The sequence below is a fragment of the Thermobia domestica genome, chromosome 5 (assembly GCF_964235325.1).
Source record: "Thermobia domestica chromosome 5, izTheDome1.hap1.1, whole genome shotgun sequence".
Lineage (NCBI taxonomy): Eukaryota > Metazoa > Arthropoda > Insecta > Zygentoma > Lepismatidae > Thermobia > Thermobia domestica.
This window is the reverse complement of record NC_137458.1, coordinates 127,979,990-127,998,548: the sequence shown is the minus strand read 5'-3', so window position 1 is coordinate 127,998,548 and position 18,559 is coordinate 127,979,990. Positions and strand designations below refer to the sequence as shown.

Below are 18,559 nucleotides of genomic sequence, written 5' to 3'. Positions count from 1 at the left end.
TCATTGTATTCTGCGTGTTCTGTTTTCTATTTCATGTGCCGAAGCCAATTAGGACCTGAACTACGAACATTTGGAAGTAACTTTATAAAATTGCATTATTCTATTTTTCTTCTTCTTTCTTTCTTACGACGAAATCCAATTGTGTCAACTGGCAAAAGAAAGCTATTTTTAGTGAGCTTCGTAAAATGCTTATCAGAATTTTTACTTTTTGGTTTCATTTAGTGTTATTTTTAAATAACTGCAAATTACAATGCTCTTTATATATATTCGCTGCCATCTGTTTAGTTACACATAAAATTACACAAACTATAATCAGAAGTTGGCAATACATTCAAATAAAACTATAAAAATGGATTAATCTGTGCAAAAATGGATTTAACGCTGTCATTCTCTGAAATCACATAATACATAGCTATAGATATTGACATTTATGTCTTTTTATTTTTTTAAATAAGGTTACTACAAATATAGTCGCACTACCTTCTATAATTTTAAAGTATACCTAATAAGTAGTTAATTCAAAATGCTTATTATTCACTTGAAAACGTCATAAAGTATGCTATCAAAGGCCTGTATCCTGCTTGAAAACTAGTGTTATATAATTAATTCTGTATTCATATTCTTTGTCAGCAAAAGTTTATAAGACCTGATCTACAGTTTAAAGTGGAATCTGAACCATTACCGTACGTTCTATGCCCTCCAACCGGACACCAAAGCTGGGACATCGTGCATCAAAAGCATGCTCCCTAGCCACTATACCAATGAAGAGGGCTAATGTTCATATACATATGTGCAGGTTTTTTTCAAGCTATTATTTTGTTAAATACATTAAACCTTATTCAATATACAGCTAATTTTTGATTTAATGTCTTTAGTATAATGTATTTAGCACAATTGTTGCTTTAAAAAACCTGAAAAGTGAGTAAACATTTAATGAAATCTAATCAAATCAGATAAAGCAGTGTACGTTCATTTACATTATATAGCATTCTAAATCGGAAATTTCTAAACGAACACATTTTGTGAACATTACTTGTTTGATGTCAATCTGAACTTGTATTCATTTTAGTTTTGTTTTGTCTAAGCAATCAAAATAATAATGTTTTACTATCTCAGTTGCGAAATTATATTCAAATGACTTCAATGCTCGTTGTAGTATGTTGCGTTAAATCAATATTGATTTATTTTGCCTCGGTGCTTATTTAAAGCATTGCACTGCATTACCTTTTACCAGTACTAGTAAAATGTTCGAGGTCAATACTTTTGAAACCTTTTAGCGTACAGCATGCAATCTTTGTACGCGTGCAAGTTTTGCCTAAACTATATGTAGATATCGAGTGTGTAATTTTCTTGTTTTATGACTGTCTCTTTATTTTTAGCTTCGTATCTGCAAAACATAAATTCATTCTGCAGTCTGATTCAGTTGTAATATTACTTTTTTTTTCATTTATTTTTTGGTCAAATGTGCATTTACATAGATGGTACTGCTGGTGTCTTCACCATATGTACCTGTCACTCTTCTTTTCGAGTCCTTTTTGACGAAAAATTCACGTTTGATGAATATATCATATCAAGGTACGGAACTACACTTTACTACAATTCAGTTTTTCCTCGCCTTCGCTATTCTTTTTATAAATCTTCAGTCCTTCAATTATAGGAATTTATATGCTAAATTCTGGCCATACATATTCGGCTTACATTGGCGTCACTTGTAACTTTATATAGCAAAGTTCGGTACTTCTTAAGTAGTCTTCAATTACTTCACGATGCCGGCTCCAATACTGAAAATTCCGTGCTTCAGCGAAAATAAAATTCAGGGTTATGCGCATGCGCACTGATCATTTGAATACACTGAAGTACATCTAACATTCGGCTGCGCCTACAAATTTGTCACTCATTGTTAGGAACATAATTAACTGTTACCACGTTCTCAATAAATATCAAATCGCTTAAGAATAATAATATACGGATGGTACTTTCCAAGTTTGCTAAATAGAGAATTACTCCCAGATTAATGTTCAAAGTTGTTCTATTAACTTTCAAATTTCCACTGTCCACATCAGCTCTATAAATATGTTCACCTAATAAAAGAGCTAGATCGTCAATTAGTAAGCGTTTATTATTTTTATGAATTGTTTGTACTTACTTTTATTTTTATTTCTGAAAATGATTTATAGAATTAGTCCACAACAATATTTGCATGCTTTAAAAAAAAATAACGAAAAGATTCTAAGACCTTTCTTAGCCGTACTACTAACGTAATCAGGAGTAGGGTGATTACTTAAAATAAATGTAAAAGATTTATAAATAAAAAAAATTAAAAAAAATAAAGACTTAGATAAACATTCAAAATTATGTTCTAAATATAGAAGCAATTTAAGATTAAATGATTCTAAATTATGGTCTGTGATGTTACTAGTTGTGTTCAAGATGACATTTTGTTTGTTAGTGTTATCTCCCAATTTGTTCATTTTTCTTACAAGTTTCATTGGAATAATCACTCAACTCCTGATGATATCAATTACACTACGGAAATATTTGAGTAAAACGACTTTCAACGTATAGAGAATTATTGAAGCCATATAATTTAATATAGTCTTTCACAGTTTGTTCCTTCTATTCTATTGAATTTTTTACACCATATATTACATACTTGCGTCTTGAAATGCCTTCGTGGTATACTAAAACTTTTTGAAGTATTGGTAAATATATATACATATACATTGTATAATGTTGTTCTGAAACATCATTCCATGTATAAATAATAATAATAATAATAATAATATGTTAATTATAATGATTATTCTTTATCTTTCTGTAGTCATCAGAATGCTATGGTACGAACAGCAGCAGCAAGATTATTAGGGTCCATAGTGAACAAACTAGGACCAGAAAAGATAATGTCTCCCCAAAATAAAGATATAAGGAACAAAATTCTTCGAACTGGCGCGAATCTTTTGACTGAAGGAAGCTTAGATACTAGGTAAGTTTCTGCTTATTTATGAATTTTGATTGCTACAAACGTTATTAAGTTATAAGATATATATATATATATATATATATATATATATATATATATATATATATATATATATATATATATTCGTTTCTTTTCAATAGCCTTTACTGTATTCGAAGTACAATATAATACTTAATAATGGAGTTAGAATAACTTTCGTACACAAAATCCATAATTATGATAAATGTGTACCGTTAGTAAGTACTATTATATAAGTAGGTAGTCAACACACCACTAAATATACGTATATGTACTTTTACGCAAATAATACATTTTATAATAATAGTCATGAAATGAAAACCTAATACTGTCCTATTGACGCTTACTGAGTTATATAATTCTATATATGTTGTACATATGAATGTATGCATTATTATAAATTAAGATGTAAAAATAATTTATAACAGCATTTTCTGTTGATTCCGTGTCCTAAGTTCAGTTTCCGTTGGGAGAACTAAATAAAGTTTTCACAATCATTCATTTTCATTATTCATCCGTCTTTATTACCCTGAAGGGAATAACAGTGCAACGTTAAACTATACAAAAACTTTCATTTTCTGTTGAACCAGAGATTTCCAATTTACATGCTTGGAAGAAAAAAAAATGTATCGAAGTATATTCTTCTTCCTACTTAATCTTTTAATTTGGCAGAAACATTGAAAATTTTGTGGAGTCTACAAACTGGAGTGTTACTACCTAGATGTAGAAATAGTAGATAGACGTCTTAAATATACTGCAGTATTTGCTCGTATCTTATATTTATATGGGGCAAGAAAAATAGTTTTAAATGTCGAAACCAAAAAGCACTTTTATATACCAAAAACATAAATATCCTCCTCGCTAACTAGATTTATTGTCGTATGCAATTACTTCATGGCACGCAAATCACTTTTGGAAAAACTACTTCACTGGAAGGAGTACCTAGTAAAATATTAAAATATGCAGACGTGGTATATTGTAAATAAGTACACTGTATTTTTTAAAAGTTAGGCTGTGCACTGCAACTTAAACCCATTTAGATTAAGCATTAGGGCTTGAAATGAAAATATGAAGTTTTATTTAAATTATAATTTATTATAATTGAATTATGACAATAAATTTTTAAAACTGAAAAGTACAGTGGGTTGCTTGTTACAGGAGATTTATACCCACAATGATGAATGATTCCTTTTGCTCATGCATGCCAGATGGCAGAGTTTTACTGAAATTCCTCCCCAATGTGGAGATACCAGTCTTACAATTTTATATTATTAATACTTAAAAAAAAAATGCATTGTTATGTGCAAATTTATTATATAACACTAGTTAATTCAGGAGGGCTATAAGTGCCATGCCCTCTAATACATCCTGTCCCCGGGATAAGCAACTTTTCCTATATTATCAGTACGAACAGCAGCAGCAAGATTATTAGGGTCCATAGTGAACAAACTAGGACCAGAAAAGATAATGTCTCCCCAAAATAAAGATATAAGGAACAAAATTCACAAATTAGATCAAAAATGTATGACTCCAATTGATAACATCAGGAGTACATTTGTGAAATACACTTTGCCGCCTGTAGATGAAACTACTGTAGTATTGAACATTTTTATGTCGACAAAATTATTTGAACTCAGACGATGTAGAATTTTATATTATCTAGGGTTGACAGGTTGAACTGAAGAACAGCGGTATTTGTGCATGTAGGGACACAGATTTGAAACTAAACTTTTTTCCTACGTTATTAGCACCGTTACTCGTAACACTTAAAACCTATTATTAACACTAGTAGAACAGAATAACAGAAAAGATTAGTAATTATGAACGCCTACCTTGTTACTTCATATCTTTTTGGAGCTCCTTGTTGCTGAAGAAGATTCCTATTTTTCTAACCATTGATTCGACATGTAATTACTGACTAGTATAGCGTGAATGTACTGCATTATTTTAAACAATTGGTGCATCTGCTTTCTTGAAAATGGCACTCCATAGTTTACATTTATTTCTCTTAATATCACTTGTTGCCATTACAGATTTCAAAATAGGCAACTCACTCTACACTTCATTTCGATCGAAACTTTTTTTTTTTTTTTTTAACGTTTCATTCTTACCTAGTTGTCAAAACATTAAATGAAAACAGTGTTGGTGCTACGCGATAAACACAGGAACAACAATGAAAAGAATTTAAACCTTTTGTAACAATAAAAATTCAATCCTTGTAAATAACAAACAACTAAGCACAATATATAAGATACAAATGGTTTCAGGTAATTAATTCAGGGTTTCCAGGGACTTTTCAAATCAATTTTCCCTGACAATTCCAGGTTTTCCAAGCAAGATTCTATTATTTTCCAGACATAATTCCTTCCTCTAAAGAATGAATGAATGGAAAGCTCTCCAGAACATCCACCCACTGCCTTACATTCACTTTTTTCCTTTTTGTAAATACACAATTAACAAGATTTAAATCTTTGATATCTCTCTTTCATTATAATAAAATTACAGTATCGTAGGTATGATTGCAATCTACATAAATAATTTCTGTTATGAAACTTCACACTAAAAAAAAATACTACTGTTTCCTTAGTTTCCAGTTCTCTACTTGAAGAGATGCTTTCAAGGTCTGAATTTCATGTTCCAAATTTTGCATTCAATGGAAGTATCTAATGAAAGTTTGGCTTCTTCTTCTTTTTTTTCTAAAATGGTAATCTGATCAGCTATGCGCTTATTTTTATTTTTATTTAATTCATTTGCAGTAGTTTTTGTCCTTTTCCTTTGAATGGGTTCTTCATAACGTGCATATGATCCATGTATGTACTGAAGCATTTTTGTCTATATAAATATCAAGGGGCCCTCCAGCACATTGTATAGTATCATGAACAACTTGTAAACTCACCAAAGATTCTTCATGCATATTTTCCCCCAGCATGTCATTGTTAACTGAGAAATCCTTCTCAACGGAAGTAAATCCATGGGAAAGAACAACGTTTTAATTATGTCCCACAAATCAAATTTCTACTGTCGTAATTATCAAGTAGACTGCAATAATGCCTTTTAACCTATCTGTGTATACATTAAATACTTCGAATTCCTTCTTTTTTATTGCTAAAACACACAATTTGGAAAATCGATGTTTTACTTTTTCAGCTTTGACAGCTACAACTATATTCTTGTTACCGAGTTACTCAAGAAGATTATACACCTTCCCTTCGCTTACATTTTGGTTAGTACAAATTTTACTTAGAATAACCCATGACAGATTTCGCATTATTTTGTGTTTTAATGGGCATTTTTCAATAATTTTTGAAGCTTTTTTTTTTTTTTTAAAAAAAAGTTAATGTCATCAGTATACAAAATTCCCTGACATTTCCAGGTTTTCCATGATTTCCCCGACACAAATCAATTTCCTTGACATCTCCAGGTTTTTCAGGTTTTCCAGGTCGAAGGCAAGCCTGTTAATTATAGGCAATTGAAGCCCCTAGATTTAGTTCGTTGGGCTGTAAACGGTATTTCAAAGAAGAGGACTATGGACAGAGCCCAGAAATTTGTCAATGCTAATTTTATCACTCCTTTTGAATCTCATATTTGGAAATATTTTCTATTAAAATACTGTTAATACCACAGGTCTGCAAAAATAAAACAATGCTAAGCTGTTTCGATTTAGTTAACTGATTCGTATGTGTTGGGGTGTGCTGAATCCAGGAATGACAACCAGACGACTGGGTTTTGTCCTGGGACGTCTGGGTTTCGAACAAACGGGTGGTCATTGTTGAACAGAAACATGAACACAGATATGCGATTTACAGAAACATCATTAACAGCGTAACACAAATTAATGTACAAAAACACGCAAATACGTGAAGACAGAAAAGTAATACCACCCTCAATCAGATTGCTTGTGAAATCGTCTTGTTTTAAAGGTCAAATTTCGTTTGGAGCTTGTCCTTTTGTAGGTGGCTGCCGGAAGATCCCTAAACAACATCCAGCAGTAGTCTGCCATCATCGTAACACTCCAGTTCCCCTGATATCGTCGTTCCATGTCTGATATCTTGATGGAAACTCTCCCCCTGGTCTTCACTCACTACTCCCACATTGTCAGGAAAGTAGTCAAGGTGGGAGTTGAGAAAATGGACTTTTAAGCTCATGGTGAAACCAAGGATTCGGAACGCGTGCATTTTTTCACTATTTCCTTGTACTGTGGATCCTTTGGTTTCCCCAAAACGTATTGATGACCACAGTAAAGGCAACCCAAGCTTCTTTTTAAGTTGGAGTCATTGAACTGATGAAGTCTTTGTCGGATATGAGTTTTCTATCAGGGCCAACAAAACCCGCGTACTCGTAGTATTTGAGTAACAAACAGTGTAGCCAGAACTACTTACCAACATTTTACAAATCTAAGATGTAATCTTACTAAATTCGTTTTATGAACAGATTTATTGGTTTGTTTTTTCTTTGTAATCTCGTACTCTCATTCATGACACATTACGATATGTGTCAGCGATCCCCATCTGGACCAATATACATGTATTTTCATGTTTCGGGGAGCACAAATAATTTAATCTTCCATGTTCATTTTTATTTTCGTGTGATGCATTTGCATTTTAGCGATTTCCAGCTACCTGTTTGACCACGTTACATTTCGATTGTGCAAAAACTTGACGATAGTTGCGCGTAGTTGCTAATATCATTCATTACACAATTGTTGTTATCAGCGGCCCTGTAGCATATATTTTGTTTCGCTGTATAAAAACAACGTCATGAATGAGCAGTTTGCGAGTTTTGAGAAAGTAACTCTACAATTCTAATTATTGTTTTGCCATAATATCCTTACTATTTTACTTTTAATACTTAAAAGTTAATTTAATAATTGTGATCGGTTCGATATTCATATAAACGGCGAAACAGGAAGCATGTAAAAGTTGCTATTGCCAAGTGGCAACGGGGCTATTCCATTACCATACTTTACATGGTTTGTGGAACTTATGGTTCGTATGGTAAGTCAGAGAAGGAGAGAAATCGGAATGGATTCCAAGGAGATAACTCATTAGGAATTTAGGCATGAGACGAAATCGTTTCGAACACATACTACACTTCTTGCATTGTAGTGATAATAACAATATTGACAGAAATGATAAATTGTGGAAGATTCGTCCTAGTATAAATTACCTTCGAAAAAATTTTTTGAGACATTTTGTACCAATTCAGGAACTAGATTTTAATGAAAGTGTGTTGAAATATTATGGACTCCACAACTGTAAGAAACATATCAAAGGGAAACCAATTAGATATGTTTACAAAGTATGATGTATAAACACAGTAACGGGGTATCTGGTCAATTTTGAGGTTTACAAGGAAAATCCCCTGAAACGAACTCGGAAACGGAAAAGGCTTTTGACAAAGCTTCAGCTCCATTAGTAAGAATGATAGACGGCTCCGGAGAACGTAATCCATTTTCCATATCGTTTCCACTTCGACAATTTATTTACTTCCGATAACTTACTTGTTTACTTGCGTGAGTGTGGTTACTTTGGCAAAGAAACTGTGAGAAACAACTGTCCCGTCAGGCTGCGAGCTCACGGATAACAAAATTTTGAAATCAGAAGGAACTAGACGAGGATACTATGAGTCAGCTTTGAACAAAGACAATGACATGTGTCACAAGATGGATAGATAATGGATTCATAATTGCTTCTACTTCTCATGGACCTAAACCTGCAGGTACAGTCAAGAGGTTTTCACAAGCGGAGAAGAAATTCATTACAATATCTCGACCTGGTTATTTCACAGTATAATAAGTTCATAGGTGGAGTGGGTAGAATGGACGAAGACCTCTGTCTCTACCGCATCAGCATTAGGAATAAAAAATGGTATTGGCCATTGTTGTCCTGGATGATCGATGTCAGTATTCACAATGCGTGGGTTCTACGAAAATCTAGTGGAAGGATTTAGGCGCAATTGTCATTTAGAAATGAGTTGGCTATGTATTACATTTCAGTTTTTGGAACCGAGAGAAAAAAGAGTTGGTCGACCCTTTACATCAAAGCGATCATTGTCTTGCAATATCTGAATTAAGATATGACGGAAGAGATCACCTGGTTCGCCGGATTCCAGAGAATAAGAAATGGAGGTGCGCGGGAAAAGGATGCTCTTAAATTATGCGTACAATGTGCTGTAAGTGTAAGGTTGGCTTGTGCTTAGAGTGTTTTTATGATTTCCATTCTGTCATATATTGAACAATCATTTGTACGACGGCCGCCATAAATAAAGCTGACAAATATATAAAATATATTCATTTCTGTTCCTGAATTTCCATAACAAGATAATATAATATATAACAGTGGAATAATGCCATATATATAGCAACACCGTCTTCCAACGTAATGAACGATATAACAAACGAAAAACTTTATTTTTTTTATGTTTTTATGTTGTTAGGGAAGTACTTAAACACAATTCATGAAAAAAGTTTTAAAAAATAATTCGGGAGTTATAATTTGGGATAATTAAACTGATTATCCCCATCCCATATAATGTCACTGATAAAGAAGGTTTAAAAAAAAGCCAACAGGCTATATCGCTGCAACAGTAAATGTAGAAAACAATTAAATTTTATCTCATACTAATCAAATATATCATCTTTTGTCCCCCATAGGCTGCACAATGGTATAATATTAAGATAATCCTATTGATGAGCTATTTCTGAAATTAAGTGAATCGGTGAATGGAAAAAGAATAATATTCCAAAAATAAAGGATAACATTATGTGACAGCAATTTCTGTGTACTAAATATCTAATCTCATTATGTTTTTCGTGTTTGGGGATTTTATATGAAGGGACTGGGGATCTTAACATACGCTACAAATGTCCTACTTAAATATTTTCGTATAAGCAATGGTATTTTCAGTAAAAGGTTTTATTTTCCGTTTTCCAAAAGTAAGGTGTTGTCCTTTCTCTACTCACTGATGGAAATGTTATCATTAGTTTTGACTAAAATGAACTTTTTTCTGGACTTTCTAAATTATTATTTACAATTTCAATTTGCAATGAGCTCTCATATGATTTAGACATGTTAAAGTGAAGATTCACGTTTCGGTGGTTCTGAAAGTGTTTATCTAATTAATAAATAAACAAAGAAAATTAATCACAGATTGTTCTTCTGTTTTCTGTGCTTCCTAGTTGTTTGATTTATTTGTATTTTATTCCAGGAAACATGCGAAACAAATATTCATGTCTTTGGTGGCCCATGATGAATTTGATCGAATAATGTTGCAAGTGATTCCGCCGCATGTAATGAGGAACATACAGAAATCGATCAACAACATCAAGAAAGAGGTATATTTGCAATGACTTTCTCATAGTTTTTAACTGCAACGAAAGAATAAGTCAGTTAAGTAACAGCCTGAAATAAATCGATTGGCGAAAATGTATGACAACGATGTTTTCAATAATTTAAATTATCATATAAATTATGAACAGAATTATTGCCTTAATGTAAATCAAAGTACAGGGTTAACTAGGCATGATCTTGGCAAATATGCATTTGAAATGAATTCTGACTACGAAACTATAAAATTATTACAAGTTTATCACAAGTACACCAGGTTACCTAAATTAAGTGTTCAAAATGTTTACCAAATTTAAGAGATATATGATCTTTAAGCCTTTCAGAAAAAGAAAAGAAAAAAAAAACACGTTGCACAATAATTCAATCACTTCTTGGTAATTGGGGTCATGTAGTAACCACTTTTGAATTAAAAACATTTTCTAGTAAATTTCCATATAAATTTCTAGTCGTAGTCTTCTTCAGCCTTTATTTAGGTGTCACTTCTTTCATATATCTTTATTCATCCAAGTCCAAGACTTCTAAAACTAACATTTTATTTTATAAATTTTTGATTCATTCCTCTTCATTTTTTAGATTTCATATGTTGATGTAAGTTATATTTTGTCTATTAATGACTATGTTGGTGTTTTCCCCTTGTGTTGCAGTTTCAAAAGATACTCCAGTCTTTTTCATCAGAAAAAAGTTTTATTTATTTATTTTTGTACTTATTAGGTTTGCTGTAAAATAGATCTTAAATATTTATTTACCTATAAGATGGATCCTTGTCTTGATAACATGAGATCAAGGTCTTGATAGTGTCCAAGTCATTTGTCATCATTATTAGATTAACTAACTAAAGTCCATAGCAAAAACTTTTTGTTAGTGTTTTTGTTAAAATGGCTCCATATTATATATAGAATGAATTCAGCGTTCCAACAATAGGTTTCATCTGTTTTTATCCCTTTATTGAAACCGGAAGTAGTAAGTAAAAATCTTCCATTCATTATCGATTCCATACAGCAAAAATGGCAGTTTCATCTCTGCTCTTATTTCTCCGTTGAAACCGAAATTACAGATATATTTCAATACAGGATCCCCATAGAACAAAAGCTCTAATAGATAGAGCGAAAAACTCTTTTTTGATAAGGATTCTGTTTTAAAAATTCAACAATAGATTCTATCTTGGACCTATTGAAATCGAAAGCAATAAGATTTATCACTTCTGGTCAGTGGCTAATAAGGTACGTGCGTAGGGGCGCTCACGAAAAAATATATTTAACAAAGAATCAGTTATCGAGAACATCGGTCTTTGTTTACAATAATAACTTGATAGGTTTAGTTTATAATTTTAGAATGAAGTCCTAATCTAATATTGCACTTACACTTTATTCTTTAAAAAGTTGTACAGTTTTGATGGCAATACGCGCCCCAACTTAATTTACTGAAGTGTCTGCCTGTGTATGCACATCGTAATCGTTTGCTTTCTATTCTCTCTTTTTTTAAGCGCTGTCAACTTGGATTATTTAAACGATGGCAGCACTGCACAGTACCAATTTGTTTTGCTTAAATTATACCTGTGTAACAAAGAATGGCATAACGTTGCTTGTACGATGTGTATATTTTAAACATGGATTTTGCAGGTATGCTTGTGTTTCATAAGTATGTAGGTGTGTGTTCGGGGGTCACGTTACGTCAGCGTACCTATGGGTGCCGGAAACCTTAATCCGCCCCTGCTTCTGGTTTCAATATTGGATTGTTATAATTTGTTAGTCTACCATAGTTACTCTGTATGAAACAAAACTCACTTGCTTCATTTCTGTGTTTATTTCTATGCTTTATATTTTTGTTATTGTTTCTCTAATATATATATTTTATATTTCAGTACACATTTCAGAGTTCTTCATGTGTATATGCTGGAGCAATGACAACAAGCAGGTCAACATAGTGCATTGCTTTCAGTGCTACCTTGGATAAGAACAAATAAAAGATTGAAGCCGTCCAAATGTACGAACTCTTATGAAGTCAGTGCAAAGAAAAATGTTTCTATTTTTATTGACTTTTTATTTGTTACGTGAATATAGCTTCTGTTGTGACCGTTATTTGATTCTAGATTTCTCCTAGAAAAATCAACAAACTGTGATCATTAAATGTGTTAATTTAATTAATAAATTATTACTTTAAAGATTTAATGTAAAACAAAGAAGGAAACTTATATATAGCTGAGAGACTTTCATGAAACGTGAAAGAAACGGAACTAGAGACTGGATATTTCTCTTCATTCATTTCCTTTTAAATTATGGGAAACTATATGTAATGTAAAAATTAATATAAAATATGTAATATATATACATAAAATTTTATCGATGTATATGTAATTTATTTAAAGTCTTAAAATAAAAGTCGTAAGATTTCTCTTTTTTCTTCTTAATTATTTACCTAATTTAATTGACAAACCAACAGAATTGCAGAAAACTAAGTGCACTGTCTATTCATTTAACACATTATACAGGTTTTATTTAATTTATTTATTTTATAGTTCGACCCGTCCTTTCTTTCAGAAGCTGTTTATCCCAATCTTCAAACAGAGCACCGTCGTGGCAATATGGTTCGCGTATATGTCTTCAGCGCGGGAAATCAGGGTTCGATTCCCGACAAGGGCTCATATGTTCGAAGCCCATCAAGCTGTAGGTCCACGTCTCATATAGCTTCGGTGTTGCAAGAGACGTTAACCCCAATCCAATCCAATAATTCTTCAGTAAGATTACAGCAAACAATAGGTAATCTTACGCAGGGCGGCTCATAACTCAGCCAGACGGGTGTGTAACACATTAATTTAGATCCAGCCTGTTCTCTCTCCATACGTACAGTCATCAGGATGCCTACAATATTTTCCCAGGAGTGGGAAAACACTGACACACTCATGTTCAGTCGCCAATTATACACACCTTGATGCACGCCTGTAAAACAATTACTATTGACGCACATTGCGTAACTTTATTAACTACAGTAATTATACTATATTATGTGTGTTAATATAAATATACGGTATTAAATGCTATATTATGTAGGCAAATCTGTTCTGATATGTATTTCAAACAACTACTTCGAAAATCCAGGAGTGGCCATGTGTCGGACCGTTTCGATTTGTAAAATCCAAAATCATTTGAAGGTCCTCTCCTCATATCGGAACAGTAACACCATTTCAAATACAAAAGTAATGTCTGTAGTTTTGTCTGCTATTGTAGCCACATCACCAGCATCATCGATGACCTCTATCATAGCACACGGCCAACATGCACTACAATGTACTATTTCTAATACCTTTTAGATGTCCCTCCATACTCAGTAGTTTTCTGAGAATGATCTTTCGAAAGTAAAAATCGTTCGTAGGATAATATCCTGTAAAAATGCCAGGATTCGAATTTCGAAAGTTCGTGTTTTGCCATGACTTCCAATGTTAGTTCAAAGGCTCCATAAAATTTGACACAATTGTTAATTATTTGAGAAAAAACGTATCAGTTTTCAGCAACTTTTTCATTGCTTTTCTCAATATTACGTCTAAACGAACCATCAAATTGTACGATCTATTTTCCCAAAACATTTAACTCTAATATTGCAATTATGTGAAATTTTGAATTTTTTTTCTCTTTCTTTCATTTCTTCCAGTCACCAAAGCTCATATCAAGTCTCATCTATCTCAGAAGAAGAAGGAAAAAAAAAAGGAATAAATACTTCATGTCCATACTCCCACTAATAGTTATCATATACAGAAATAATTAAACTTTCCTTAATGTTTTTAAACTTCTAAACACGCTTTATATCGCCTCTTTCCATAGACTTTAATGTGAACAATATAAATAATGAAGACCTGTGCAAACTTTAGAGCTCCCTCGTTGTTGTACATATGCGCTTTTGTTGTGGAAGACGCAGGTTCGATTCCCAGTGCGAACTCATTTGGTTCGGGTCCCACGATCAATGCCTCATATAAACACAACAGACTCTTACATTGTATTTCACTATGATCCAATTTTCTGTTACAATTCGCTTCTTTATCTATCCCCGAGGGCAGGCACGTAGCCAAGGGGGGGGTCCGGGGGGTCCGGACCCCCCCCTTCGAGACCAGAAATGAAAAAAATTAAGGAAGGATAAAACAAAATGAAATGACAAAAAGAAGGATCAGCGTTAAAAATTAAAAATAAAACTACAGGAAGCTTTTGCTTACTCTTTCTTATGAGGAGATTTGTATTACTTGCAATATTGTGGCGAGGTAAGCGAGGTATTCTGGAAGAGTCATGGAATTTGAAATTTCAAGAAAAGTTATGGAATTCTCAGAATTCCTGCTACTATTCAGAGAGATTTCAAGCTTTCGAAAGCATAAGTGCCGTTGTGTAACAGCGTGGACATTTTTAATCATCACTTTTCGTCATCGCATCCTTGCAGTATCAAACATGTTATTTCAAGGACAATTTTCTGTTGCTCCTTTAACCTGTCGTTTGGAACCGACAGTAGTTGACGGAATAATAAAACAAAAATTATGCTCAAAGAAAGTTCTGTTAGCATTTGATTCAACAGAGAAAGGAACACATATATTGTAAAACTAGTTGAATATACACATGCTTCGCACAGGGGCTGTATTTGGAAGTCAACGCCTGTGGGAGTATCACCATTGATCTCAGCGACCGCGAAAACTATGGATTTGGTACTAATATCGGTCATTTTGGGCTATTTTTTTTATATGTCTCGGTATCCACCCCCCGCTGACTCCCGGCCCGCATACTTGCAAGACATCGCTAATGGAAGTGTCACCATTGATTTCAGCGACCGCGAAAACTATGGATTTGACACTAATATCGGTCATTTTGGATTACTTTTATATGTCTTGGTATCTCATCCCGCTCCGGTGACCCCCGGCCCGGAGCCGAATAGCGTGAATTTGGAAGTTAATGCAACTGGAGTTTCACCATTGATTTCAGTGACCGCGAAAATATGAATTCGACACGAATAGCTCAAGTGGTAGAGCGTTGCCTTCGGATTCGGGAGGTCGTGGCTTCGAATCCCGCTGCCTACCATCCTGACTGAGGTTGTCCAGGGTTTCCCTCAGTCCTACCAGGCAAATGCAGGAATGGCATCTACTAAATAGGCCCTGGCCGATACCTTCCCAAATTCTTTCCATTGTTAATGTTGTTGGATATTCAATGTAAAATGGCCTCTGAGCTGTATCTGGTGATTGTTAAATAAATAAATAAATATCGGTCATTTTCTACTACTTTTACATGTCCCGGTAAACGCCCCTGAGACCCCTCTGGTTCGAATTTCGACAAAAACGTTTAACTCTGGTCTGGAGCCTGGACCAAGGTCTTCGTGACTAAAATTTGGTAACTCTCGGTCAATTTGTCTGGTTCCCAAGCTTGTTCCGGTAAACGCCCCCCTGAGACCCCACTGTTTCGAAATTTAAAAAAAAAAAACGCGTCTTGATATGGGGTCTGGGCCAAGGCACCCCTGACCAAAATTTGGTCACTCTCGATCCAATCGTCTGGTCCCCAGGTCGCACAAAGACAGACAGACAGACAGACAAACACAAACAAACCCTTTATTTTATTTATATTAGAAGATAGTTTACAAGACAGTATTCAGTATGTACTTTTTATAATAATTGAGGTCATAACGAAAGGAAAATTGTTATATTTGAATAAACAGGAGAAGGACGTATATATTGCAAAATCTTTTTCAATACTTTTTTTTATTATTTTGCTCGAAATTTCTTCATAGTTTGTTATTAAAATACTTGCCAACATATCCTCATTTTATTGTCCTAACAAACCAATATATGTTGATAGTAAAGTAGTTTAGATTGATCGAGCTCCTGGGCCTTCAGAATTTCATGTCACTCCTCCCCCCCCCCGTTAAACGAACCAATATATGTTCCAGTAAAATAGTTTAGAGTGATTGAGCCCCTTTTGTGATGACCACAGTATTTCATGTCACGGACCCCCCCCCTTCACGAAATCCTGGCTACGTGCCTGCCCGAGGGTGTTTTAAATATTTAGATCGTAATATTTATTCTCTGACAAAAGCGTAAACAGTTACACAACTTCCTTATGACACTCCAACGTGAGAGTAAATATATCATAAAATTAATAGTAAATAACGTAAGTGGCAGATGTAAACGCACTATCATACCTACTTCAGTTTTCACTTCAGAATAAAATTTACCAATTGACGAGAGATTCCCGTCTACACTTTGCAATACTGACTGCAAAAATACAAACAAGTTGATGTAATACAAGCTCAAATGCGCATGTGCGGGAACCTTCATGCGACTAGCTTGCACTGAAATGTATAAGCTTCCTGTCACCTGTACTCCTCAGCTATCTAGTTTCTAGTCATCATTCGCAAGTCTCAACATGAGCAACTTTGTGTAAAGACGAACGAATAGTATTTGGCGTTTCCCTTGCTGTGCATAAAATGCGTTGTGGTTCATTTGAAGGAAAATCAAATGAAAATTAGTTTAAAATTTATTCCATATTGATTCAGTACTGAAAAAAATTGATTCATTAAATTAATGTGGGCGTGCACATGCGGGTATGAGTATAGATACATGTCACTTCTGATTATACGTCTGTTTGAAGTATTTAATGCATACGGGTATGCTTATGTATCAAAACAAGCAACAGGTGTCACAATTATTCAGAAAATTAAAATTTTAGAATACTCCTTCGTGTGCTTTTTTTTTTTTTTCAAATATACACAATAGTTTCTCCTGGTTATTCAATTATACTAATGGATTTTAATATAATTTGGACTTAATATAAATACATTTTTATCACATAATTCAGATTTTCAAAAATATAAAAGAGCACATTCGGTTAATAGGCATCACTTTTATAGCTTCGGCATACTTAGTTCTTTTTGAACTTACACAAGTTTTCAACGTTAACCCCTGACTACGGATTGATGAACGAACTGTACCAATATAGGGTTGTTATACTACAACCATTCCCGTTGTAATATAACAACAATGCGGGAAGTATGCTTAGAAGACCGATAAAACATAAAATTACTAAGAAATCCCTATGCTTTTCTTCGAATCTTTCTTCCCAATTTCAAGATGATTATATATGCCCATGATCTTATTGACGACCACAATTTACCAACACTGGTTATTTAAATATATTACATATTACTTTCGTCCCACCTCTCTTTGGTATGACGGGGCCGCGATGGCTGTGGTAGAGCGTTCACCTCTGGTGCTTGGGGTCTCGGGTTCAATCCCAGCCCCCTCCACGTGAACTTTGTGGTGGACAAACACCGTGTGCGTGGGTTTCCTCGGGGTTCTCCCGTTTCCTCACTTTCTTCATTCCACCATTTCATTCATTACTCATCATCGTCGTCTCCTTTAGCCTAACCGGCATAACCATGGGACGTAAAACTCAAAGATTTCATTTCATTTTCTCTTTGGTATGAATTAGGGGCGAAATAAACTACTTAATTTCAATACCAATGGGAGTGAGCGAATTCCACCCACACTCCGTTGTGAGCAGTAACTCCAAACCAACCTAACCCCTTGTGGTTCGCTGTATAATGTGTGAATAAAAAAAAACATGAATGTATTTGGATTCTAAGAAATTTAATGTGATTCTCAATTCTTTAGAAATGTTTGAAAAGTGTGTTTTTTCAAGTGTCTGGGGTTTGCCAAGGAATGCAACTGTACACATGAACAAGACTAACCTTGAACTTAAAACTGGTCCTGGAGCACCTCTGCCGTCTTCTTCTTTGTCTCCGGATAGATGGGCCTGGTGACTCCAAATCGGTGGCGATGAACCTGATAGTTTCTAGCTTCCTCTTTATGTCGACTCGATCAGATTAAGAAGTGACTTTTTATATCGGCTTACAGCTTTAAGCGTAGAATAACTAACATTCTGTATCTGAATCTGACTCAGTGTCAAGACAAGAAACAGAGTTGTACTGTATGAGTGGCGACCAACAGCCAACACCCTACTTATTAGAATGTTGTAGCTGAAACTCTAAAGACGAAGACCACGTCTAACAGACTCCCAGCAGGATAGAGTACAAAGATCACGAAATCTCTCAATCATAAAGTTTTATACGACTTCCGTGTTTTCAGTCCTTGAAAACACACACGAAATTACAAGTCAGTGTTTTCTCGCAGTTTGAGTTACAACACATCCATGCGTTTGCATTTACATTCTGTTTGAATATAATGCTTTCATATTAT

General features: G+C 34.0%; 1 protein-coding gene across 2 annotated transcripts in view; it reads left to right on the top strand.

Annotated features, from left to right (window-relative positions):
* Window positions 1-12,740, top strand: part of LOC145686118 (TOG array regulator of axonemal microtubules protein 1) — a 539,413-nt gene extending 526,673 nt beyond the window's left edge. For both annotated transcript variants that reach the window (XM_081759089.1, XM_081759090.1), the window contains 3 exons: window positions 2,822-2,983; window positions 10,205-10,331; window positions 12,206-12,740. In XM_081759089.1, coding sequence (XP_081615215.1) covers window positions 2,822-2,983; window positions 10,205-10,331; window positions 12,206-12,268 — 352 coding nt within the window. In that variant the 3' untranslated portion in view covers window positions 12,269-12,740. The remainder of the gene's footprint in view (window positions 1-2,821; window positions 2,984-10,204; window positions 10,332-12,205) is intronic.
* Window positions 12,741-18,559: the final 5,819 nt, after the last annotated feature.